The sequence below is a fragment of the Cyprinodon variegatus genome, unplaced genomic scaffold, assembly GCF_000732505.1.
Source record: "Cyprinodon variegatus isolate N-32 unplaced genomic scaffold, C_variegatus-1.0 Scaffold680, whole genome shotgun sequence".
NCBI lineage: Eukaryota > Metazoa > Chordata > Actinopteri > Cyprinodontiformes > Cyprinodontidae > Cyprinodon > Cyprinodon variegatus.
In genome coordinates this window covers 252,738-279,813 of record NW_015151133.1, presented here as the reverse complement: position 1 = coordinate 279,813, position 27,076 = coordinate 252,738, and the positions used below count along the sequence as shown (strand labels likewise).

Here is a 27,076-nt window from a genome sequence, read left to right as displayed (position 1 = left end):
AGGGTAGTTATCGCGTACTTAAGGGAACTAGTGGTTCGTTACCGCAAAATGTGGTGTAGAAGTTCTTAGAGTTTAGCTCTGGATAAATCCTTAACCCATGAAGTCCCAGCTTACAGAAAACATCTTTACTGAGTACCAGACTGCTGTCTAGCTATTATTTAATGGACTCTGTTGACTCAAGCATCATATCAAGTAGTTCCAAAGGGCCTAATAATTACCCAGTCAGTACCTGACCATTATCTAATGTTTTTATGCAACATAAAGTAAAGTACTACTGATTAGTTCCTGGTTAGTTCTCTAGTAACTAATCATGCATTCTCTAGAAGTTAATCAAATATTGTGTACCTTATTGTAAAATGTTACCATTCCTCTAACATTAACCGAAACCTGTGAAAGTTTATCTGGCTGACTATGGCTGATCTAAAATAATCAATTTATCTTAAATGTTTTTGCATTAAAATAAAGAAAACACTGCAATATAAACGATGGATTCAGGTGGATGCATTTATCTACCTTTTGATCGCTAAGCATATTTTTTTTGTATCCATTAACTTTTTACATTAAGAGACAAGACCTTTAATGACTTCATAGTAAAACATAAAAAAATACAACTGTAGAAACAAAAAAGGTTAAAGCCAAAAACCTGAATTAGTCAAATATTCTTATATGTATTTTCGTTAGCTTCAAACAGTTTTCTCGGCTTCCTACGAAAAGCAAAATTTAAAACCTTTAATTAGTTTTTTTTTTATTTAAGAAAGACTTTATATCCTTATACTTTTTTTTTCAGTAGACTTTCTATAGAATCCTAGAAAAGAGAAGCCCCTTCTCTAAAGCCTGCCAACCGATCTGATGTCTTAATAGGTTGTCTTAATGTCAATTTTGACTCTATTCTGTATTATTAAAAAAGAAATATCAACTTTAGACATTTAAAGTCTTAAAAAAAAATCACTTTAAAAATCTGAGGTATAAACTCCAGAGTGACGCCTATGTTCATCTTCTCTTGCAGCTGCTAGCTAATTTAATAATCTCTAATGAGATGATTAAAGTGCTCCATCCACTTTTATCCAGTGGCTGCTAGACAGCCTGGCACGTACAGATCCACTGTTAGTCAGCACTAAACTTCACATATCAACCTGACCTATTTTTGCTGTTCCATAGTTTTTCCATATTTATCTCTATGATTATTCCATTCAAAATAAACTAACATTTTATTTATGTTTTCCATGTTTTTTTTTTCTCCCATCTATCTATGCACAATAAAACCAAGCTTAGTTTTGGTTATCAGTTTGCCTTAAAAACAGTATGATGTCGTTACATCCAAAGGAAACGTGTTGAGCACATTCAGTTGATCTGTTTAACATCTTTTAAATGTAAACATGAAATCATATCATATAAAGCTGATGAGTAAAATATGAAATCTTCGTTCTTATTTTTAGTTAACACATTTCTAACATTTTAACTGAAGATACAATCACCAGATGCATCATCAACAAAAAAGACATACAACTAATTAGAAATAAATTAGTCCCCAAGTGAAGACCTGTGTAATGAGGTGGAATGGTACAGGAAATGATTAAGAAAAAGAAGAGCAAATAGGTGTTGAAAGCCAACAAATTAGTGTATAACCTCCAAGTATCAGCTGGTTTAATTTTAATCTCGGCCTACAGAAAGATTACTAAATAACTTATTGCAGTGGTACTTTGGGTGACATCAAAGTGAGGTGAATAGTGCAGCACCTAGACAGTTAATGGTTAACATGCTAAGAAAACATCCATTTGTAAGGCCCTTGCTGTATCGCTGATGTGTGACATAAAAAGGAAACAAACAAGAGAAAGTATATTTAATGCTTTATGTTAACTTGAAGCTTATCGAGTTAGCTCTGTTAAATATTTGCTAATAACCAAGATAAAGCTAAATACTAACATTAATCAAATTACTACATGCTTTTAATTTATTTCTTATTATAGTTAAGCTTTCTGATTCTTGATTACATTGATTTGGCAAAAGCCAATAGCTTCCTATTCCTAAAAACAAAGGTTATTACTATGTTTCTGAAGTTTATGTTCTGATTTTCCCTGTTAGAGCAGTAGTCTAGAAGTGGAAACACAGTTTCAACATAAACCAGCCACAGCCAAGTACTCCTTACTATATTTCTGACAAGGTTTAAAACAAAAAATTCCTGTGGAGCTTCAGAAAGATCTGGAAAAACCCTGTACTTTTTTTTTCTATTTAAAGCAATTTCTGATTAATGCACGTCAATGGTATATACTTATAGTAAACCTGTAAGACTACACTGCTGAACAAAAAGAAACAAAGTAAAGTTTGTTCAATTTTTGCTGCAAAAGATTTAACTATGAACCCAAAGATTAAACAAGTTTGGGTTTCCAAGAAAGACAAAAAACCCAAACACACAAGAAAGAAAACTTCAAACTAGTTTCAGAGAAACTGCTGGAACAACCAAATACTAACCAGAGCTTTATGCTATTGAAAACCTCTTTAAAGTACTAAAGAACAGAGTGCTTGAAAAACTAACCTTCAAAGAATTTAAGGTAGTTTTAGTGAAAGAATGGGACACGGCTATACATGGGGCATGCTGCTATAGGCTTAGAATGCTGGAGGACATAGGGACCCAGCTTCATCATATCTCTTTTCTCCAATTCTTCAGCATTTGATAGTTCAATCTCTACCTTTAACTTAAACTCTCTCTGCTTTTTCTCATAGTAGCTTCATCTGGTCTGTTCCTGTTTGGCGGTGACTCCATCCTGGAGAGAAATACCAGCTGTGTTGCTGCAATCAACACCTTTGTTTATAGATGTTGGAGCTTGGCCTGTGTTTCACTGTAGTCCTGTTTCTCTGACTGTGACTAACTGGAAGTGCTCTCTTCATCCTCTGACATGGGAGCTGGCTCGGAGCTCGTCTGCCTGGCTGTCTATTTCCTTGACTGTGGAGCTGGTTGACAGTTGCCTTTTGTAGCTCCTCCTCTTTTTCTATGTCTGCTTTGGTCTTCTAGATTTAGTCGGCCTCAGTAGATGGCCACTCACACCGAGCTGGTTCTGCTGGAGGTTTTTTTACTGTTACAAGGGAGTTTTTTTCTCTCTGATTTCGCTACAAGCATACTTGGTGTGACGGACTGCCTTCGAGTCAATGATTCGATGCAATCAGCTGGTGTTCCTGACTGTATTATCGGGTTAAATTGTCTCTGTAAAGTGCCTTCAGATGACGTGTTGTGAATTTGCTTTATGTAAATGAACTGAATTGAAACTGAATTAACCCTTTAAAGCCTGATCCAAGAATAAAACAAAACAGAAAATTAATTTTTTTTGGTTTGAAGTCCTTATTTGGCTTTTTAACAAAATATGTAAAAAGAAAAAACAGGAATACATTTTTGATATTAATAATTTATTACTATGCGATAAGTCTTCTGCCCTCTGTTATCAGGTATATCTGATTGTGCACAATAGGATTTTCAAATATGATACATTTGGCATTACAGGGTTAAACTGTTGACATCTGGTGTTATTTTGATATTTTTGGCCCATTGGAAATGCATTGTACTAAGAAAAAAACTATGCATTAATCACTCATTCTTATCTTCTAAGTTTCTCTTCTGGGTGATTGGGTTTAGTTGAAACAAATCTATAATTTTTATTAATAATTCACAATTAAATAATTCACCATTGAATCCTTACCTCTGCCTCTCTTTTCATGGTGTCCACCCTGCTGATTAGCTTACAGTAGGCCTGGAACAGCAGAAGCAGCTGGAAATGCAACTTGTAGAGTCTGCGACACAATTCCAGCTCCTGCAGAGACAAACCCGGAAGAATCTTCAGGACCATCTGCACTGATTACTCTGATTGTCACATTAATAAATGAGCAGAAACCTGGGTTAGAGGTGTGGGAGAAACTTAAAATGTTAACATGGGGTAGAGCAAAAAGTATCATTCAGTTTGGGCTACGGAGGTAGAGAGTGAGGAAGCTACTATGATCACTGATGTTTGTCACCACATGTTGTGGTTCAGACAGAAAATGGCCGACAAGATGGATGATTTAACTACAATCTCAACCTGAAAAGCATGGATGACAGAGAGCAGGGTTTGAACAGAAACAGCGATGGAAAACAAAAAAAAAAAACATGCAAAATTGAAATGAAACAAAAACAAACTTGCTGATTTAAGCTCTTTTTTTTTTAGGACAATTAACCTACAATCACCTACACAACAATAGAGGCAAGACATCTGCTGTTTGCATACAAAAATCAATGTAGGGCAAAAAAAAAATGCAAGACTGATCTGCCTGTCCATGGATAACAAATATTAAAAAGCAGAATAGCCGTGTGTTCTGGTTGGGTGGAAAATGGAGAGGATAGAATCGGGTTACATGACAAATCAAAGCAGAAACAAAGACAGAGGTAGAAAGGTGGCGAGGTATGAGCAGAGGTGAGATGGTCAGTGTTTTGTCCGGCTGGCATCGTTATTGAAGTCTAGAATATGAGAACCACTTACTGCTAGATTCTCCATTTGCTAAGCAAGAAGGTGAGCAGGTCACACGCACACAAACACACACATACATATAAACACAACAACAAACAAAACAGAAGGAGAGAAAGACCAAGAATTAGTGAGCTTTAAACATGACAGCTGAGATATGTTGACCTGAAGGTGGGCGAGCAGCGCTTCGCCACCTTCACTGCACACAGTTCAGCCGAGGCTGGAAACAGGTGAGCTGACTTTAACAGAAACCAACACTTGATCTATGAAAGCCACGTCCCAGCAGAGAGTAAGAGAACAGGTATATTACAGTGGGAGCTAAAGACAGAGAGGAAGGACTAGAAAAAGCCCACTAGATGTGCTGCTTTCGATTTATTTTAAACTGAAAATCAGTTAGGATGAAGTGTGAGTAGGGGTCCATACAGCTCTGCAGGGGCCCAGGATGGACACATAGCCTTGCAAACATTTTTACATTTAGTCACAATAAAACCACAAACATCTAAATATAATGATATTTAACCCTTTATAGGGCACTCAGTGAAATACTTTGAAAATCTATATTTCAAGCCAATAGTTTTACTATTACCTTATTACCTTTGTAACATAAAAATATGGATATTTTGATGGCAAACGTTAATGTCAATGTAATAACAAGAAACGCCAACTTGCCCGAATATATTAAGAAAAATAATAAAAGTGCTTCTATAATAAATTCATTAAAAAAAACAAAAAAACAAACAAACACATTTTTGTTTGGTACAGGACAACCTAAGAGGCAATAATGCTGATACTGGCACTTCTTTTTTAGTTTATAAACCTAAATATAATTGTTAACTAGTCTTATTAACTTTATAACTTTTCAATAAGCTTTTCACCTTTTTTTCTTGCCTTGATAACTTTTTTTTTTTTTTACAACTTAATTGACAGTAGGTAATATATCATTCAAGGGCTCATCTAAGATGTAAAGCCATGTAGCAGTATCTTTGCTGAATGGCTGGATATAGATATTGTGCTTCTAGACCTCACTGAGGGAGGGGGGGACTCCATTTTTAAGGGGTATGCAAGTAATTGACGATGGTAACTTGCCTTATAACAAGTTAAAGATGTCGTATATCACAGAATAAAGCAATTAATCTTTTCTATTAGAAAAAACAAATATAATATTAGAGATAAATAAAAAATTACATTACAAGAAGTCAAAGAGGAAATCCAAAAAAAAAAAAGATTTCTTTTACTGGAGTTAAAATGTGGAAGACGACTAAATCAGATTTAAAGTCATCTACAAACTTTCTTAGTTTCAAAAAAGCTGTGCAAAAAAAAACAGTATATTTTCTTGTATTATAACTAAATAGTTTATTGTTGTTAAATAAAGTGTAGCTAATTTGGTTTTATGAAGGCAACATTCATGAGCTTTTGTTTCAGGCTAAACTGTTCAGCCACAGTATTGTTTATGTAAACAAAATGTGTCGTGTTTTGTGTCTCTGAATAAACTTAAACTAAACTAATGTTTAATACGCCAACACAACCAAGTAGATAATACATTTTTTTATTTTGTCAGAGAAAACGGGGAGCAATTTGAAGCTGAAATATATCCAACCCTTCTCTATCTCAGAGTATTCTTTGGTTAATTGAACCAGCTGCAAAAAACTGAAAACCTTCCAATATGTGCATGGACGTCCCCCAAAACAGAGAAAAAGCGCTTTAATCAGAGGCAGCAAAGAGGTCTAAGTTACTGTGGAGGAGCTGCAGAAATTCACAGATTAGGAAAGAGAAACGTATGACTTGAGACATGTTTTTCTACACCCAACAGATCGGGCGTTTAAGGAGTTTCCCACAAAACATGTTGGGAATGGTCCAGTCAGATGAGACCTCGATTTAACATAATGGTCTGCATATAATGTTCTTGGAGCAAATGGCCATGGATATAGATCCCCATATGGAAACAGAATGGTGGCAGTGTCATGCTGTGGGGATATTAGGTCTTTTACAGCTTCTGACAGGTTTTCTGTTGGGACGTCCATGCTGAAAAAAAAAACAAGCCTGAAACAAAGTTTTTGCATTCTAGAATGAAACAGGAAAAAAACCCCACCAAAATTAGCAATGGACTGGTTTAAATCTGACCAAAGTATTAACAAAAAAATGGCACTGCAAAGTTTGCTTAACTTTCCCTCGGTCTAAAATAAAAAAACAAATTAAATACATTTTTGTGGCTTTAACATTTAAAAAGCTGCAGCTGTTTAGGAAGTGTGAAAACTTTAGCCTATGGAGCTGTTAAAAATCTTTGGACCCCAAACAAGAGAGCATTAGGTCCTACCTGTGCATGAGTGTTCGGTCGCTGGCTGCTGTCTTTGTCCCCAAATGTTTTCTTGCAGTTTTCCAGCCACTAAATGGTTAAGAGGACACAAACATGAGAGAAAACTGTTAGAAAAAAGAGGAAAAAAGCCTGTAACAAAAGAAAAAAAAAGGAGCTCCAAGTTTTTCCCCCTGCTTTAAATATGCCTTTATTTTAATGTGAGTACTGTAAAGGTTGGTTAAAGCAAAGGATTTAATAAGAAGGTTGTACTTAGCAAATTAGACAAGGCCTGTTCCTGAGAACGGGACGGTATCTAGCCCTCTAGGGAACATTGCTGTCTTATTCAATTAGTGCTTTGCATCCCAGAACCTCTGCAATCTCATTTCTCCGTTTCCCCTCCCCCTTCTTTGTTGCTCCCACCCCTCACAGCTTTTCCTGTCTGGCCCTCTGTAACTGATTTAGGAGAGCTCAGAGTTATTTTTATCCCTCAGAGCAGGATGATGCAGACAGAAACGGTAGCAGAAACTCCTCATACCCAGTTCTGATTTGTCCTCATATGAGAGGCTGGACTTATCTTTTGCTGGATCAGCTATTTTTTTTGTTTTGAATTGTCCTGGCTGCTGTGATCTCAGAGATATGGAAAAATATTGATGTGCTTTGGAAGCTCATCCCTCTAAGGCTGAGATTATGATGCAGTTTAATTGTTTCTCTCCCTCCCTCTAACACACACCCTGACAGCAGCAGAAACTGCAGCTCTGAGGCAGTCTTCAAAGAGAATAAGGAAGCATATACAGCAGATTAGAAATGCGCTGAATGGTGCAGGAACGTACGAGCTCTGCTGCTTCTCTCTTGGCATTGTAGGTGTCCAGATGCTCCTGCAGCTCCAGCACACTGAACTTCAAGGTCTCCAAAAGTCCACAAGAGACCAGCTAATACAGCAACAAAAACACAGCAGATTAAAAACATACACTTAGAAAGATGATGGTTTTTCTCAAACAATCAGACTCACAGTTTCAGCATCCAGGAGAACAGTGGGGCACTGTGAATGAGACGTCATGACCTCAAGCGAGCTGAGGAACTGATTGCCCATTCGCTGGAGCCTTTCCCCCAAAAAGCGGACGGATGAATGTGTGATAGAACCAAACTTCCTCTGGATGTTCTATTATATAAGGATTAGAAGAAAAAACAATAAGTCTGTTTTCTTTTTTTTTTTTAGATGCACATTCACAAAAAAAATACAAAATTTGAGGTGTATTACCTCAAAAAGTCGGGAGAACACATGGAAAGTGTAAACAGCAGAGGACCCGTCCGTGTCTGACAACATCTGGTTGACATGGCAACGCCAGGCGTCTTCCTCATTGTCGTAGGCAACGGGCTGGAACGCTGCCAGGATGGCTGAGAGGAAGGGCGAAGGGGGCGGAGAGGCCTGGATCTCTGAGAAGCCATCTGCGTCACCTTCATCTTGACTGAAACACACAGAGGAGCCAATGAGCTGCGCTCCGACATGCTGCACGCTCCTTCACTGAAGGGCAAATGTAAACACACACACGCGCTGGTTTTCCCTGCAAGTAAACAACCTCAATGCTGTTTTTCCTCATGTCGCATTTCACTGTACGCTCTAATCCAAGGCAGAGTTTACATAATAACAGCAGATATTAGCATTCTAGCATCAGGCAAACGCCCCCCCCCCACCACCACCACACACTCACATGTAGATACTTACAGGCCTGATGGACCAAACAGCCTGAAGAAGCAGACAGAATATAGATATCTGAAGCCTGCGCTGCTGATCGCTGCAACGGACACGGTCTCTGTCCTCATCCTCACCCCCCAACCAACGATTCTCCAACCCCCTCAACTCTCTCCCCTCGTCTGCAGCCTGACTGTGCAGCAACTGCTAACGGCACAAGCGCACCGCACTCTCATCCCACACAGGACTGCAGAGTGCTAAAAATCTACACACACTGACACACACTTCTGCATGCCAACCCGGCTCCCGGCTGCACGATCTAGTGAAATGTAGCTACAGTTGGTTTTATCTCGCTGCCTCCAACTCATAAATCCACATCGCACATATGACTGGATTGTCCTGGGCAGCTTTTAATCGCTGACTCCACGCTACTTGCATGCTCACGTTTACCTCCACAGGCCTTCCTCAGCTGAGTAATAGAGCTGCAGTTACATAATGTGTTAGTAAAGACGCTATGTTAGCGAGTAATTTGCTTCAGAATGGTTTCCATCTCTTTGGAGGATGCCCTTCAGTCACAATTGGCCCACCTTCAGAAGTAAAATGGCCTGAAGCCAGCCTGCCTTCATATTCTCTGGAATGGCTGCCAAAAAAGATGTTCACTGTTGTAAAATGTGAAGCCTTTAACCTACAGGAGAAATCGAAATTTTCCTCAGTAGCCCTGAAACGTCTTTACTATTAATAGTCTGCAGTTTGTTGTGTTGCACACTAAAAATGGATAAAAAATGATGGATAAAAATGTCTGAAAATGGATAAAAACTCGGATTTAATGTCGCATTTGGGCTCTGTCAGAATAGTTAAATTCATACCAGTGATTGTTTTTTATTGTTGTTTTTTTTAATTTCATTTGGCATGTTAGGTTTTTCCTGATCCCAGAAACTTTATAAAACCTGATCGCTAACACTCTTCAGTGTGGATGTGATTCAGGAAAAAAATTTAAAAAACATGATTTAAGATTAGCTGTGTTTATAAACAGTGGTTTGTTAAAAGTCAGGGCTGGAAGGTTCTTCTAAGACGAGACCGCAATTTCGATAAGTTGTTAAGACGCGTCTGCAGTTCATTCAGGCAGCACCAGATAACAGGAAGGCTGAAGGTAATGCAGAAATCTGGCTTTGCTTTATGTCTTTGATCTCACAACCGCTGCCTGTCCTGGAGCATCTGGAATTCCGAAGCTAAAGAAGCTTTTTGGAAATATACAAAAATATATACAAAATAGAAAGACAGAAAAAAAATGTTTTAATATAAAATGGTTTATTTTTTGTTCAATAATAAATCTGACTGGATTTGTAAATCATTGTGGATCTGAACTCCAAAAAGTTGGAATAGGGCATCGGCCATCTTTGATGGTGGAGTTTGTCGGAGCAGCTGCTTAACCCTGTAATGCCAAATGTATCGTATTTGATACATACGGTTTCTGAAATGTTTTGCGTCTGACACCTTTTGCATAATTTAATGGTAAAAACTTTGCTCAAAATCCTATTGTACACAATCAGATATACCTGATAACAGAGGGCAGAAGGCTACACAAAAAATAATCTTGACTTATCGCATAGTAATAGATTATTAATATCAAAAATGTATTTCTGTTTTTCCTTTTTACATATTTTGTTAAAAGGCCAAATAAGGACTTCAAACCAAAAAAAAGTAATTTTTCGTTTTGTTTTATTCTTGGATCAGGTTTTAAAGGAAGGTAGATGAGCTCATCAGGAAGGACAACGCTGTCCTGGGATCCTCCCCCCACCCCAAAGCAAGACTTAAACGAAAAACAGAACATCCTGCTGGACAATCTCTAACGCTCAAATGCATAAATCACTATCTCTTAAATCATAATTTTTATATTCTACCTATAATTAGTCATGAAAGTTTTGTACATTTTCAGTTTAAACTTCATTGATCTGAGTTTGTAGCTTTACTGTTCATCTGCTGTAAAAGTTCACTTTGTGTCTGAAAACATCTGAAAATTGCCACCAAAATAAAGAAGAATTCTGTTCTACTCTAATTATGTCTTGATTCAATCAAACACCGGGAAATATCCAAAGTTAGAATAGAATCAATCCAAACTCAAATCTCAAATAATATCACCTACCTAGACATGCCAGAAAAGTCTGCCTCCTCTTCCTCACAGCGCTCATCCAGCTCCTTTAGGGCCTTCGTCACATCCTCTTCCCACAGCGAGCCACAGGTGCTGTCTGGATCTGGATCAGCCTTAGGATCGAGCGGCGTGGGGATGCACAGAGGCAGTACGGTCTGCGAATCCTCCTCACAGAAGGACCCCGGCGGTGTGTCAATGGCCGGCGGAGGAGGGGGGGCTGGATCCAGCTCCTGGTGAGGGTCCAGGTTCCCCTGGGTGTCCTGAGAGTAGTGGGGGTCCTGCGGGTCAGGGAGGTCACACAGCTCGGGCGCATCAGATGGCAGAGGGGGGACGCTGCAAAACCCGGTGTCCTCGCTCACGCTGCTACTCAGCTCATCGGCTGCTGTCATGCTAACAGCGTCCTGCAACGCAAAACAAGATGGAGGCACTCAGCTACGATTGGCGTGACATTGGTTGGAAGGTTCCTTACAAACTTTCACTTCTAAGTTTTTTTCTATACTACCAGGTTGATTCTTACACGTTAAAGCAGTGTCCTCGGGATACCGAGATTTCTGTTATCAGCGAAAAAAAACTAAATTTTTAATGGCATTTAATTAAATGATATATAATAACGTAGCTAAATAAAATGGACAATTGCTTCCAAGAAAAGCAAATGTAGTCAAAACTAGACTTGGATAACAGCTGACTAAATGAATGAGCAAGACCCCTGTCACTCGGGAGCATCAGAAAATATGTTCATGCCTGAAAGGGAAATTAGAAATGAGAGAAAATGGCCCATGCAACATTTTCTCCTACATCACTCATACAATTTAAGAGCAAAATTGTGTGTAAGAAAGGTCCTTAAATGAGGCCCAATGTCTAGTTTAATATCTGCTGTTCTCATGAGGTTTCCAGGAGCCGCTGAAGAGGAACAAGCTCACAGTGTCACTGTGAGTTTGAGCTAATCAGAGGAAATCATTTACTTTTACACAATTTCACTGTGTGCATGATGCCAAACCACAGAGCAAATCTATTCTAATGTGGCCAAATTACACGACTCAGCAAACCTCATATTATGATGGTAGGACAGAAGAGGCTGTTTCCAGCATCCCTGTTGGGATGTGGAGTCTTTATGGGGACTTGATGGCTCCACTGCTCTTTAAATAGAACAGTACCAGGAGACGCCCGACGTAGATTAAATGGGTAAATATGTGCTTCTGCTGCTAGCATCTTTACTGAAACCTTACAGCAGTGGTCTTCCAGAGTTCATCAGAGTATCATCTGCTCTTAAAATTATTAGAGCTGCTGTCCACTATTGGATATGGACGAGTTTAGGCAGGTAAATATTTTATTGTAGCCATTTCCTGATTGATGAAGATCAACATATCTGCTCTCGTCTTTCCAATTTGGGAAAGTGGCTGAGAGAGATTGGGTTCTAGGAAAAGCTTCAACTGCTTTCATTTCACAGGAATGGGTGTCCATTACTTCCCCATTCCATGGTGTTTAAATACAACACATTACCAATGTAATTTTCTTTCTTTTTTTTTTTTCTTTTTTTTTTTTTACTGCATGAATTGTCCAATTAAGGCATTTTGCAGAGTAATAACATTTTGTAGTGTTATCCGAAGGCTTCTTAGAGATCTGTAAAGCCATCATGGAAACTATGTAGCATGTGCATCCTGGTGGAACAACAACAGATAGATCAGATCCCTGAGCTCATCTTTAAGACAATTGGATTTATGTGCTTCAATGCACATAAATAATGCATCGAATTGGAGACATTGATTAATAAACAGCCCACATCCAGTGAGGCTGCAATTTAAAACAAGCTTTACTGTAAACATGACTCAGAACAAACATCAGACTCATTTTAGTGCAAAGTACAAAGAAAGTCTCTAGTCTCTACCAGTAAAGTTTTAAGTAAAGTCCCAAGGTGAGACGGGGAACTCTGAAGTCGAGTAAGAGTCGTCCATGTTGAATTCCGGATCGTAAACAAGTCCAAAGACCAAACATCTAAATTCTTTTCAAAAAGCTGTTTCTTTTTTTGCCAGATCCAACAGCCAGAGGAAGTGAACTTTAAATTTGTGTGAAGTCTGAAGCCAATAAAAATAAGCAAATCCAAAAAAAGAAATTCCTCTAAGCAGGCTGATCTGAGAGTAAAAATATCCAAATTTCTACTGCAACGTTTTTCAGTGTTGCATAATTACAGCACCACATATCAGCGTTCACAATATTATATCAGACATTATTATATGAGTAACAGCAGATCATGATATAACCCAACAGAAAGAGATATATGCAATTAAATAAAACATTAATTTAGATTTAATAAGACGTGAACGTGGAGCTGCTCTCTGATAGCTTGGATGCAATAATTTATCTGTGGTTCAGGCTTAAAGCACTGAGTCTTTCCATCGTTACAGAAAAGCCTTCTGACATTCCTTAAATTAGCAAAAAACAAAAACACTTTGCTTTATTGTTGCTTTATTAACTTTGATTCATTTTTATGTATCAATCTCTGTATTGGGAGGAAGTTAGATGTTTCCCTTTTATATGAGTTTTTAGCTGGTCTTTGCAAAAAAAAGAAAATCACATATTTTTTCTCTGTTGATTTAGATGTGTGCATTTTGAAAATGTATTAAAAACTTGAAGGAAATATTCAAATCTAACTTTAATTTTCACGTGTAAAAAGAACAAAATCTGATTTGAACTTGGATGAATTGCAAACATATTTGTAACATAATTAAACCTAAATAATTAAGATTAGGAGCCTTTTCTCTGTGGGAGAATGTTCTGCTTGTGATGATGATGAGGAAGGGAAATTTAAACTTTATTAAAATGTTGTTTTTTTTCTAAGAAAACAAAAACATATAGGGTCTGATTTCAGAAGGATATCACTGCTGCTCTCTTCCCAAAGCGCTTTGCACCGAATCCTTCCCCCAACATAATGGTTCAACATTAATGGCCTCCTGTACTTAATGTTGATTTAGCTGCTGGCAGCAATTGCATCACCGTCTCCAGGCTTGCAAATATGAATCAGTCTGGGGCAGTTGCTCCTGCCTGGATATAAAATGGCCAACCCATTGTTTGAAGAGGAGCAGTTTTTGTTTTTCACTCTTCCAACTTTTCTCAGGTATCCTTGACAGCGCTAAAGCAGAGCCCCTGAAGTCCAAAGATAAACGAGTAAACCTCATGCTAGATTCACTGTGTTGTAGTAAAAGGAGAAGAAAATGGAGGGGCGGAAAGATTGCTTTTTTTTTTTTTTTTTACAGGAAACCTCCTGTTTGACGTAGAATAATTTTCTCAAATGAAAAGGTTCAAATCAGGCTAATTCAAAGACCAAAGGCTTTTCTAAAAATCATGGAGTCGAATCATGGAGTCGCAGTAGTTTAAAGTTTTGACTCGATTCTGACTCGACTGAAGATCTGTGTGTCTCAGACCAGAAGGAAGGATTTGATAAGAGCTTCAAATTTTCTGGCTGTACTTCTTATTTATTTATTTTTTTAAACAATCCACTGCATTAAGGTAACTGGACGTGGCAGGCAGCCAGTGCGTCACAGAGACAGCATCTATATTATGGAAAGCTTTTAGCGGTGCCCATGGCCGCCGTGGAGGAAGGAATGAGCAAGAGTATTGATGGGTTTTATCTGAGCTTCATTATACTAAGAGCTGCGGGGGGGTAGCTGAGGGTGGGGGCTGTAGACCTTGGACTGATATTGAGATCATTGGCAAAAGAAGCTCCATAGGAGCTGCATCCAGTGTAAAACACAGTCACTGAAGGTAGAAAGATGTCTTTAACAGTTTGAATTCAAACTAAGCCATGTTCTGTTTCAATGCCTTTCAGAACTGAAAACAGACACACAGATTTATGGGGGTTTTCCACCATCTTATGTTATTCTCTTCATTTTCATTTACTTTTTTATAGCTTGTCTTTTTCAATTAGTTTTTTTTAAAGGCTAATGAGCTACATTACTGCTGCAACAATCCCCAGTATGCCATTACAGTGAAGATATGCATAAAGCAACATCCTGGATTCTAGTGAAGATTAGCAATTATTACAGTTATTTAGGTACAACATATGCATGTGATTGATTTGGTGATACTTTTGGCTAAATGCAGCATTAAATGTTTTAGAGGATAAAGAGATGGTAAACTGTTAAAGCTGCTGTGAAGGACGGTTTGTTTGTGATGTTCTGACTGAAGCTGTACAGTGACGTCATTTATCTTTACCCAGAATAACATGGAAGAAAAACAGTCTCATTGGAATTTGGCCTTTTTTTGCACACCATATTCTAAACACTGAATTTTTGCACACATTCAATTACTTACAGATTTTTTTTAAACACTGAATTTTTTACACATTGAAAAAACTGAATTTTTATCTGGTCGAAATTCAGCTGCAAAAACTTAAGCTACAAAAAAAATTCTACGGCAAAAAAAAAAAAAATGTCCTGCAAATGTTTTGACCTTTTGGTGAACTCAAACCAAAGCAATCTACACTTGATGCAGTCGAGCAGCTTCTAGCCAATGAAATGAGCTCATTTGGTCAGAAAAAAATAATAAATTGCCGCTGGCCACTTCTTCGGGATCAAGCCAAGAGCACTGGCCGTCAGAGGTGCCGCACTAGCTGTGATCGGCTTAGTTATTTCACCCAGACCGATTTGATGAAAAACTCTAATGGCTGTCTATTAGTAGCTACCTGATGTTTTGTAATCATATCTATTTAACAAGAAAAACTCCTCATTCAGCTTCATTCAGCCGAAACAAAGCTATACCCAACTTTGGAGTCACGTAACCAAATTAGCTAATTTCATTGGCTAGAAGCTGCTTGACTGCATCAAGTGTCGATTACTTTGGCTTAAGTTCACCAAAAGGTCAACAGATCTGCAGGAAAAATTTTTTGCAGGCAAATTTTTACCAGATAAATATTCAGTGTAAGGAATTCAATGTGTAAAAAAAAAAATAAAAAAATCAGTGTTTAAAATTCGGTGCTAAAAAAATTTGGTGTACAAAAAAAGGTCAGATTCCAATGAGACTGTTTTCCTTCCATAGAATAAGTACCACAAATTACTGAGCTATAATTTAAAGTGAAAATCTTCAGTCCATTTTGCTCATTGAGGTCATCAGGAAACACTTCCCATTAGTATCTCACACTAAAAATAGAAGGACTGAAGTTCCTGAATGTTTTGAGTCCCAACCTGTTAAAAAAAATTTAATTTAAAAACTTACACAGGTTGGCCAGCAGGTGGCAGTGTCTAGTGACTTTAGCAAGTGGCTTTAAAAAAGTAAAACTTCAAACTGTAGTTTCCTCAGTGCATGAAAGAGACAACCTCCTGCTAACCTTCCAAACTGACCGAGCAAATAAGAACAAAAACATTGTAACAGACTCACCGCTGTTAGTGATAGTAGCAGTTAATAGCATAAAGACAGCATATGGCATGTTAAAAAGAGTAGCAAATGAAAGAAGTTTAATTGGCTAAGTCGCATCTGATTGAGTTTCCACTATGTGCGCCTTTAAAATTCAACACACCACTTAAAAAGGACTCATACTCACACATGCTTCTGCTGAAGGGAACCGTTCTCATGGCGTTTTCACCAGTTTTTAAATGCAGGATTTAGTTGGAAGGGTCAGTGGCTGAGTTATTGGGGATGAGCAGTAACAGCTGGCCTGAGGTGAGTGTTTGCTTTGATCTCATCCCGAATCACATAGTAAAGCATAAAAGCTAAAGAGCCAGCCCTCAGCGCCCTCACCCACAGCAAAGCAACCAAGAAAAGGGGCCTTAGAGGGGAATTAAGCGGTTAAAAAATGTCTTCACCCAGCAGCTGGCAGACAGTAACAGAACTAAACCCATCCAAAAAATCCTAAATATTGTATTTTTTTTTCTCACTAAAATAACAAACAAAACAAGAAGTAGAGCAAAGCAGACAGAAGCTGAGAAGGAAAAGAAATGCGAGCTAAAAAGCACCCGAGCACCACAGTTTATTGCCTCCCCCGATTGATCGCACCTCAGGCAGCTGGCTGCTGGTGCTGTCTGAGTGGGTCATCTCCAAACTGGGGCTATCCAGTCGGGGGAGAGAGGGGAGGGAGGGCAGGTTGGGCAGTACAGTGGCCTCTTCTGTCATGGCGCTGCTGGACGATTCCTGAGACTGCTGCAGGGAATCCACGTGGTTGGATGCAGTGTCATCGGTAGCAGAGTCGCTGTTCAGCTGGACGGCAGAGACAAGACAACCGGATCACCTCACTGGAACTAAACTTAGATTATTATTCAAATCAGCATGTAAAAATAGGGCTGAACTAAATTATTTGACTTACACTTATATGATCAGGATCTAAGCAAATGTTCAAGATTTAATCAGATAAGCAGATATTAATGAAAAATGCTTTGGAGGATGCTTTATGTTCAAGGACCTGCATGTCAGGGAAATATATACTTTAGTATTAAACCTTTACAATATATTAAACAAATAAGACATGGTTTTCAAATCAAGCAAAAGAAGTTTTAGTCATTTTAGTCTTGAATTCCTTTGAACCTGCATCTTAAACTGCTTCAGGATATTCCTACCATTCTGACCCATGCTATTAGCAGTTTTTATTTTATATTAAAGGTGCAATGCTTCATGGAAGCATGGATCACCCTAAAACTTCTTCACATTTCGAAAAAACAAAAGCAAAATGTTTTTACTGGAAGTTTAAATGACAGACCAACACAAAAAACACAGCGTAATTGCTAATGGTGGAACAGACTGGGGACCCTGAAAAATGTATCTGAAAATACATAAAATTACTTCATGCTATATGAATTTATACATATAAAAGAAATAATTACATCAATTTTTGACTAAATGTATTGTTAATGACATTTAATCAATATTTTTAATTACTTAGAGAGAGATTTTATCAAACTATTTTATTTCAAATTATTGCATAATTGAAGTTTAAATCATATGACAGATCAGTGTGTGCTTCAATAAGTGAATGATTGAATGTAGTGTATAGTGCTTTGGTTATGTCTCCTGACTTGGTAGAGCACATCACTATAGGGCACAGTGCTGGTGAAGATTCTCAGTCATCAGGTCATAGTCATTCCAAAAGAAGTTAAAAAACAATCCACTGGACTTTGTTTCCAAGTTCAAAGACGTTTTGCTTCCTATCTAGAGACTGCGGTACTTCTACACCTTATGGACAAAGAAATTCTTTTGAGGACCAGAATGTCCACATTTTCGAAAAAGAAAATAGGTGGTTAGAGAGGGGCGTGAAGGAAGCCATCTATGTTAAGAAAGAAAAAACAATCTTAAACAGACAGGGTGGACTCAGGTTCCAGCTTTCAAATAACCTACAGAAGAGTGGAGGACCTCGCCTATTCAGCCATGCCAACAACTGCCTTAACGACCCCCCTTTCAGAGACTTAGATGGGTATGGGGCATTGCAGTCTAACAAAAGAAGCCAAAAGATCCCCTTTCCAAAGGGGTGGATCCCTTCGTCTGTTTCAATTTGCATGTTTTCAAAACAAAAACAAGGCTTTGATGGGCTACCTCGAACTCAACTCTCTTCCTGACATTTTGAATCGAAAAAGCTTCCTGGATGGGAAGCGAAACGTCTTCAAACTTGGAAACAAAGTCCATCCAACTATTTTCTGACACTCTTAATCCCAAGTGGGGTTAGTGAGGGGTGCTGGTGCCTATCTCCAGCTGTCTATGGGCAAGAGGCGGGGTACACCCTGGACAGGTCGCCAGTCCATCGCAGGAAACAAAGTCCAGTGGATTGTTTTTTTTAAACTAGTTTTTTGAATTAATATCTAGGGCACTATATAGGGGTTAGGTTATTTTAAATTAGTGTCCAAACATCTAGTGGATCAAAAAGTAGTGGAGGCGAAATATCCTACAATGCAGCTTGAATAGCAGCCAACAGCAGGGACAAATAAAGATGGTGCAGTCACTATGTGGGGAGGGAGTCAGTTCACTATATAGTTCCCGCTCTATATAGCGACTGAGGGATGAAGGGGTTAGGGCGGACGTTCGGATATAGCCAATGACTATGAAAACCATTTTGCAAACCCCCTACATTGGAAAGCCCTGTCCTAGACTGTCTGCCATCTTTTTGTCCCTTTCTTTTTTATAAAACTGATCAAGCTGAGTCTGATTAGAAGGAGATCATCCAACAACAACGACACGTTTTAAATCTAGACTTTTCGCTGTAGCTGGGGCTGTAAAATTTACAGCTGTGATGTGGGTCTGGGCAATATGGAAACAAAAATTATATATTATATTTTAAATAAATATCTAAATTATTTTTTTATCTTTCTACACCGCCCTGCTCATTATCTGCCGTTACCATATTTAGTTATGATGGTCGGCCAGTTCACAGAGATGAGCAACCTTTTTTTTTCTGTCACATAAAATAATCCAGTTAGGCCAAAAGGTTTTATACTGTCCTCGCTCCCTACACGGATCCACACCTTAGGGTTTGTCTTCTTACCAATGTTCCCTCAGATCCATTTGAAGAGTACAGCTAATATTTGTCCCATTGACAGATCCTTCCAACTGAGCTGTGGATTTCTGTAGCTCCTCCAGACAAACTTGTTTGCTTCTCTTCCTTTAAATTGATCATTTCTTGGATTTAAGCTGTTCTTGCCTGGTGTGTTACTTCAGGATGAGTGAATTAAAGTCATGATGTTTTCAAATATGTTTCCAATTAACAACAAAATGGGTTCAAGTCTTTTACTAGCAGTAAATCTAACATAAATACCGCTTGTAAGAAGAAAAAAAAATGCTTTTTCTTACCCATTTCAAACATGATATTTCAGTTCAATAGTAGAACTTAAAAGCACAAAGTCATCGACTTTACTCTTGTTTTATATACATTTATATAACAAGATCTTCTAACGCGTTTATGTTATTAGTAAATGATGACAATCCCACCATTCTGTCAGTTTTGGGGGCAAAATCAAATACAATTTCTAATTATATTTTTAGTCTGCCTCCTTGAACCCCAGTCGGCCTCAGCAGATGGCCGCTCACACTGAGCCTGGTTCTGCTGGAGGTTTCTTCCTGTTAAAAGGGAGTTTTTCCTCTCCACTGTCGCTACAAGCATGCTTAATATGAGGGATTGCATTCGAGTCAATGAGTCGATGCAATCGATTTGAATCAATTTGACTGTATGATCTGGTGAACTGTAAAGTGCCTTGAGATGACGTGTTGTGAATTGGTGCTATATAAATAAACTGAACTGAATTGAATTATTTAAAAGGAAATTCCCTAAAAAAAATTAAATCCTGCATTACTTTGTGAAGGTCTATCAAATACATCCCAGCAGTAAAATGTGAAAAAGTTCAAAGGGTGTAATTACTTCTGCAAGGTCCTGCAAATGCTGCATGCTCTTGAGTAAAAACTGGACTGCTGAGTCTCTTTAGGGGGTCACATGTTCAAAAAGGCAAAAGCTCATTCTCTCACCATGCATTATCAAGAACAGCAGAAGAGGAGAGAGAGAGAGAGATAGAAAGAGCGAGAGAGAAAGAGAGAGAGAGAGCAAATCCTTTCAGAATGAGCTGAAGCATTCATATTATTTTTAGGGAGATTTGAGCTTGCAAGACAACAAAAGGAAGAGTTAGAAAGAAGCAGCAGGTGTGTTAGAAAACGGCAAAGGACCATGCAGGTTTAGAGATACTAGAATTTTATTTTTAAATTGATTGTATGAAAAGAATCAATCACTGTACTTACCAAACATCTACTTCTATACGGATATTCAAACTAACTTTAAACTAAAAAAACAATTTAATTCTGAGTCAGAGGTGAAAGAACTGGGCTGAGATTTGAAGGAGGCAACTACCACCACCAGCCAAGAAGCAGGCAGCAGGTCCAGCTCAGTATGCGCACACACACACGCACACCATGCCAGCGGGGCCGTGTGAGGGGGGGACCACGGTAGATTGAGTGGGTGTGTGGACCCTGATTGGAGTAAGACTTACAAGGCTGGAGCGGGTGAGAATCTGGCTAGCGCTCAGTACCTCCTCCTCAGATGATTCATCCGTGTCCTCGTGGTTGGTGAGGTTGAGACTTGGCGTGCTGCCAGTGTACTGGCACTCCTGTAAAGACGGCGTGTCCCCTTTGTCCATGCTCTCCAGGGAGCGGCGCCGCACCCCCCAGTTGAAGTTGTCCATGCTCTCCCCCTGCAGGACATCCAAGCCAACAGCAGTGAGACAGAATGTAAAACAGAAAAAATATTTCACAACTTAACGTTTAAGAAAAAAAATAAAAAAGGTCTTACATACAAAATTAACTTAAATAAAAAAAAGACATAAATAGGTCACATGCTTGATGTGGTTTTTCTCCATCTTTTGGGATGAAACATCATGCTAAGCTCTAAAGCTATCAAAGTGTCCACAAACACAGGGGCGGATGTTCAAATCAAAGTGTCCGACGGCAATAAATTGGATATCAACACGGGGAGAGAAAAAAACTAAATCAATTAACCTTTTGTGCCCAGAGACATACCTGCATCTCCTTGTAGCAAGAGAGGAAACAGAATGTAAATGTTAGTAGACTTAAGGCTGTTAGGAAACAATATCGTTTCATGTGTTACAGCTAAATAAATCCTAACAAGCTGAGGGACGAGATATTATTCAGATGCTTTGAGTGGGAACTCACCTCTGCATCCTCCAACTCCACATCCAGGAAGTCAAAGTCTTTAAAGACACCAAACTGCTGCTCGCTGCCCGTGTCCTCTCCCTGAACATCCTCCTCTCTGACCACCTCCTCCACCGTCGGAATGAGACTGGTTTGCTGGTCCACCGAGTCCAGATCCTCATTGGAAGAGAAAACCACCTGCAAGCAAAAACAGAAAGGTTTTTTCTTCTAATGATCAAGTTAAAAACATATCTCTAACAGAGAGCTTCTCTTTAGGCCTTGGAGTAGAAGGAAAGTCTTACGGATGGATTTTTGGGAATGCCAGATTCTGGACCACATAGAGACAGGACATTCATCAGCCTCTCTCTGGTTCTTCTCTAAGGAAGGAACACAAACAAAAAGATGAGAAAAACTGAGCAAATTACAATATTTACATCTAGAACTAATGACCCAATCAATACCAACAGTGGTAACAGTGGGTTAGTAATAAAGAAATAAAAAATATATATCTTGTTAGGATCATTTGAATTCTTGCATAAAACAGAAAAACAGAGAAATCAGCAGATTTTCCTTTTGAAGAATTAAAAAACTACAATCTTTTATCTGATCAGATGGTCTCAACCGTACCAAGACCTCAATAGATGATTCTCACCCAATACACTTAACTGAGAAACTTACAACTGAGTTGAGAGTAAATACAAGATGTGTGCTCATTATTGATCTCGTCTTTGGACTAAAATGAAAATAAAAACCTATTTTACATTAATGTTGGTCTCATAAACTGGTGAAACGATGCCTCTGCTCATAATATAATATAAATAATAAAAGAATAATAAAAGTGAGAACAACACCTTAAATGCTGCTTAGTATAATTTGAAATCTGTTAGAATAATTGTATATTAATGTATCTGTGTAGTGTTATAATGCATAAAGCTGTGTGCATGTGTTCATAGCCATCTTTTCTGAAGTATACTGTGATTTGTAGATTTGCTTTTGGGGAGGTTGTGGTTGATTTACGAGCAGCACTCAACCTGCTGAACTTTGGTGAACAGCTTCAACAGCTTAAAGTTTGACTGAACCCTGAAATTTAAAGGACATGTTTACTGAGACTGCAAGTCTGAGTTCCTTATCTTGTTTCCCCCCCAGTGTAGTCTCAGCTGTTGTAATCAGGGACCACTGATTTCAATAAATAGCGAGGAGAACGCTGGGACCGCAGAGTGGGTTGGAGATTTGTAAACTCTGCAGTCTCTTCCTACTTTCCTCGCGAGTAAAACTTAATTAATTGTCTCTTCTTTCTTTCCCTGTATGTATGTATGTATGATGTTTAGGTGCCTAGACCTGACAAAATCCAAACCAGCCAAATAAGCTCTCAGCAGGTTTGCAAAATGGATGACAGAAATCAATCGGAAAAATCCAACCAGTGATTCTCCAAATAGAAAGTATTTACCACTAAGATGGTGAAGATATTTCTGATAAAGGATTAAAATAAAGAATCAAATTTCTTGGTAGATGGCTGCCTCACTAATAGCTTAATGTGTATTTAATAAGGTGATACCTGAGACAGTTGAGGCCTCTTCCAGCTAACTTGGACCAGACCATTAGAGTTGGAGCCAGACGATGTTGAGGAGGTGCTCCTCGTTACGGCGATCACCTGTGCCTTCCCATTTCGTCCTGCTGCAGTACGCTGATCGCCATATTTATGTCCTATAATTGGCGTCTAGTGGACCATAAAACAGTTTAAGCTAAAGACGCCTCAGAGAAGATATGCAGGCGTAGAGGTGTGTTACTTAATCAGCATGGAAGCAAACTGACCTCTGAGATGTCAAAATGGAAGTCTAGAGTCTTCCCAGGCAGCTCTTTGGAAGAGTTGTTGAAAATGCGTGTGAAGGCGATTTCTGGTGATCCGCAGGACTCTGAACTGTAGGAACGCTGCACGTCGTCGGGTACAACCAGACTGGCTGATCGAGACACGACCATCTTCAGGATGTTTTGGGCTTCTTTCCAGTGTGGACTCTGCAATGCAAAAAAAAGATATATAATAACTGTCCAATTATTTCTGAGCGTTTCCATTCATAAACAATCATATGTTTCATTATCTAACCTCTGCTGCAAAGGAGATATTATATATGACACCATATTTACATTGTTGGATCTATACCATCAGAAAACTATATCACAGAAACCCTTTAAAGAAGCTGAAGTGGAGGCCTGCTACACTGCATATGATTCAAAGCCTTCTGCAATTACAGACCGATATGAAACCGCTGCAGGATTTGTTTAAGACTAAAAGCCTCACATTTCTTAAGATGGTAGCATACAGCGCCCCAGGGAGGACTGAAAGCTTCCATAGAAATGTTCTCGCTTACAGATGAGGCATCTGTCACTAACTATCAAATAGATCAGGCTAGTTTTTAAACAATGAAACAGGGGAAGATAAACTCCAGTCCTGTCAAAAATGCAAGGGAAAAACCGGCTGGTGACCAAAATCAACAGAAATCTGATCTTCCGATTGGTTGATACAAAACACTAAAACACCAAAAGGTTTTGCTGACTTGTGGAAATGCTATCAGTGGGTGAAGTAGACCAACTACCCTATTGGCTTAGACATATTTATTTTCTATACACAAGTGTAAACAAAAAGAAATTTCATTTAGAACAGCTCTCTAGACAGTTTAATTCTTTAAAGTGCAGCCTTGATAAGGTAAGCAGCAGATGTTGAGGAGCTGTTACTACTGCCTCCAGCTCCTGAAGCACTCGCTTCTCCTGGCTCAGGGGAGGAAGAGGACGATGATGACGATGCTGTGAGGGTAGTAGCCCCCTGGGTTGAAGAGGCTGATGTGGTTGAAGCAGCAGTGGCGCCATCAGCAGGTTTAGCAGCGACAGACGATGATGGAGAAGGTGTGGAAGCCGGAGGGGACCGGCTGGGGATGTTTCAGCATTTGGCAGGAAAGGATCTACTTTGCTCTCCTCATTTCACCTGCAGAGGGCTGTGCTTCCCCTCTAGATGCAGAAGATTGCCTTGGAACAGTCTCAGAGGAGCCTCCATCACGCAGAGCTCTTTGTTTCTATCGTTGCTGTACAGCATCAGCCCCCCCAAGGCCAACAGCACTGTCCCGTACTGCTGGACGCAGCCAAGACCCCGTCAGAAACCCCTTCAGGGTTTATAGTACCCTGTCAGGGTATTATAGTACTAGAAAGTTATTTCAAAACGAATTCAATTTTGAGATGCCTGTTAAGCAATTCAGCAACACCCATTCAGCAGAGAAGAGAAGGGCTATGTGTGTAACAAGGTTTTATCCTTTTGGGTTTTCGACCCGATTGGGGATTAAATGTTAAATGTCTTAACAATGTCAAAATTAAAGAAAAAAATTTACTAGAGATTTTAGCAAAAACTGTCATTTAACATTAGACACTAAAGATCATTTAATGTCAACTGTGAGTTTATTTGAAAGTACTAAAGTCGTGTTTCAGAGCAACTGCTCCCAGCACCATGTAGTGTCGCTTCTCCTCATGATAAAATCAAATGTTCCTACTTAATGTGTAGATCTAGGGACAAACAGAACTGGCTAAAACCAGAATATAAACTCACATCTTTACAAAAACTTAAAATGTGCCACACAATTCAGACTGGTGTGGGTTTACTCACAGTGTTTGCCAAAAAGAAAATAATAAACGTATTACCAACAGGGAAAAGATGAGGTTAAATGAAAACTAATGGAGCCCTCACCTGAACATATTTGCCAATAATCTTCATGATGTCGATGTTGAACTGTTTGACAGGGGCTGCTGATAGGTCAATGTGACTCAGGAGGCTGTAGATTATCTGCAGCAGGGACTGTTGCATGCTGGGTAGGCCTTTCTCCAACAGCTGAGAGCAAAAACCAAATTCTGATTATTTCTTATGTCTATGTGTGATGATATGAAGATGTTGATGTTTCGTACCTCTGCCAAGTAGGTGACCAGGTTCAGGGTTCTTTCTGCGAAGCCATCATGGATGTAGCGACAGACCACGTTGATCCAGTTGGTGCAGTCGCGGGAATAGCTGTGCGTGCTGTAAAGGCTCATCATGTGGGCCAGGTTGGAGAGGGTGGCCGACTTCTCCTCTGCACAGACCTTGGCGATCTTATCAGCCGTCTCCTTGCAGAAAGTAGTCGGGCTGTCAAAGTGCTGAATGAGGTGTGGCAGCAGGCACAGGATGTTCAAAGGAAAACCTGGAATCCATAAGGAGGAGAGAGATTAGTGGAAGATCGCATAAGGAGCATTACAGATAAAGAGTAGCAGCATCTATTGTTTTACCTGCCACTTGTGAAGGATCTACCAGCGTGTGCCTGGAGACGCTGATGAGCTTGCTGAGCAGATGGATGGTGAGTTCTTGCGTAGAAGCTGAGGTGAAGCCTTTAAGGAACAGCTGCAGCAAACCGGGGAAGTTGTACCACTTGAGTTTTCCTTGGATGTTCTCCAGACGTTCCCTGCTGTCCACTCGTTCCAGGGGTAGCTGGCCCAGCAGCTTGTTGAGCAGCCGCAGCGCCAGCAGGTACTCAAACTCGTAGTCCGACTCGAGTAAAGAGACGGCGATCCAGAAGACGGTGGCCATCAGATTAGAGGGGTCGACTGGTGGGACAGCCTCCCCCCCTGGGCTTCCTCCCCCGCCCAGTGAAGTTAAGCTCTTTGTCCGTAGCATGTTGGAGGGGCTACCAGTGAGTCGGTCTGCTATGTCCAGAGTGTTGCTCCGACGTCTGTCAGCTTTGCGCTCACCAATGAGGCTGGCACGGAGGGAGTTGCTCCGAGCGTGGACGTAATGCAACAGGCCGCCGCTGTTTAGATTGAGCTGGCCTGTGCTTTTCCTGTTGGCAGACAACTTCGCTCCCAGGTCACGGGTCGAGCTTCTGTAAAGAAAACAACAATAAAGATTTTAAGAGTCAGTCACCCAAATCCGATTTTCTGCCGAAAACAGGAAAATACCCCTAAAGTAAAAACAGCAGACAGGACTTACTGGGAAAGGAAATCGTAGCTCTTGATTGAGTCTGCTAACGTGTCGATGCTTGACTCTAATGTCAGCAGCAGCTCTATGACAAAGCCCTGTATGGAAAGAAACAGCATATAAAAAACACAATTCCTACTGTGTTAAAACACTGAAGATTTATTTTCTTTTAGTTCCAGGAGGCACGGATCTGTCATAATTCACATCATGTTTTTTTTCACGTTTGGTTCTCAGATCAAAAGGTACAATGAACAATTTAAGTTTCCCCTCCAATGACAAATTAAAACCTTTGAGCTACTCTAAACTGCTGTGGTTACTGCCTGGTGATGCTAAAGCTTTTATCTGATTTAGCATCAGGGAGAAGGATAATTTATTAATCAAACTGCTGAATTAGGAACACAGAATCAGACGCCAGCAGCATCATGTTTAGCAACAGAGCTGGAAATACTATAGGTTTAAAAGCTGAACAGCCGTTTTATTCAGATGCTTAAATAAAATGATTATATTTTTGGTGTACATCACTTTATGCAGGCTGTTAAAAGATGAAAGGGTGAATCTCTGCTTCGTTTTTCTGCTCCTTTTATGTCATAACATAAGTAGAGATACTCTAAACACAACCCTCTAGTTGTATTTATTTATTATCTTTATAAAAGCAACTGTTAAAATATTCCGTGAATGTTCTTGCTTCTGTTTTCAAGGCTAACAGGTTGATGCTCATAAATAGCTGTACTGGATAGCATTCACTGTGATGCAAGCGGATGGCAGATATTACTGGTAGAACCCAGACTGGACTGTCCCACCAACATGTACTCCCTGGTGACACCAGTTCAGATTATTTTGGTCTAATGACTTTAGTTTGTACAGAGCAGCAGCA

General features: G+C 39.3%; 1 protein-coding gene across 2 annotated transcripts in view; it reads right to left on the bottom strand.

Moving 5' to 3' along the window:
* Positions 1-27,076, bottom strand: part of fryl (FRY like transcription coactivator) — an 87,260-nt gene that overhangs the window by 4,413 nt on the left and 55,771 nt on the right. Inside the window, exons 43-59 of one of the 2 annotated variants that reach the window (XM_015394309.1) lie at positions 26,215-26,300; positions 25,518-26,107; positions 25,164-25,432; positions 24,949-25,089; positions 23,034-23,234; positions 22,777-22,938; positions 21,524-21,598; positions 21,243-21,419; positions 20,564-20,764; positions 16,605-16,805; positions 10,614-11,020; positions 8,039-8,246; positions 7,790-7,939; positions 7,611-7,709; positions 6,802-6,870; positions 4,503-4,520; positions 3,690-3,800 (exon numbers count right to left, since the gene is read on the bottom strand). In XM_015394309.1, coding sequence (XP_015249795.1) covers positions 3,690-3,800; positions 4,503-4,520; positions 6,802-6,870; positions 7,611-7,709; positions 7,790-7,939; positions 8,039-8,246; positions 10,614-11,020; positions 16,605-16,805; positions 20,564-20,764; positions 21,243-21,419; positions 21,524-21,598; positions 22,777-22,938; positions 23,034-23,234; positions 24,949-25,089; positions 25,164-25,432; positions 25,518-26,107; positions 26,215-26,300 — 3,165 coding nt within the window. The remainder of the gene's footprint in view (positions 1-3,689; positions 3,801-4,502; positions 4,521-6,801; positions 6,871-7,610; positions 7,710-7,789; positions 7,940-8,038; positions 8,247-10,613; positions 11,021-16,604; positions 16,806-20,563; positions 20,765-21,242; positions 21,420-21,523; positions 21,599-22,776; positions 22,939-23,033; positions 23,235-24,948; positions 25,090-25,163; positions 25,433-25,517; positions 26,108-26,214; positions 26,301-27,076) is intronic. The other variant, XM_015394308.1, reaches the window with a different exon arrangement.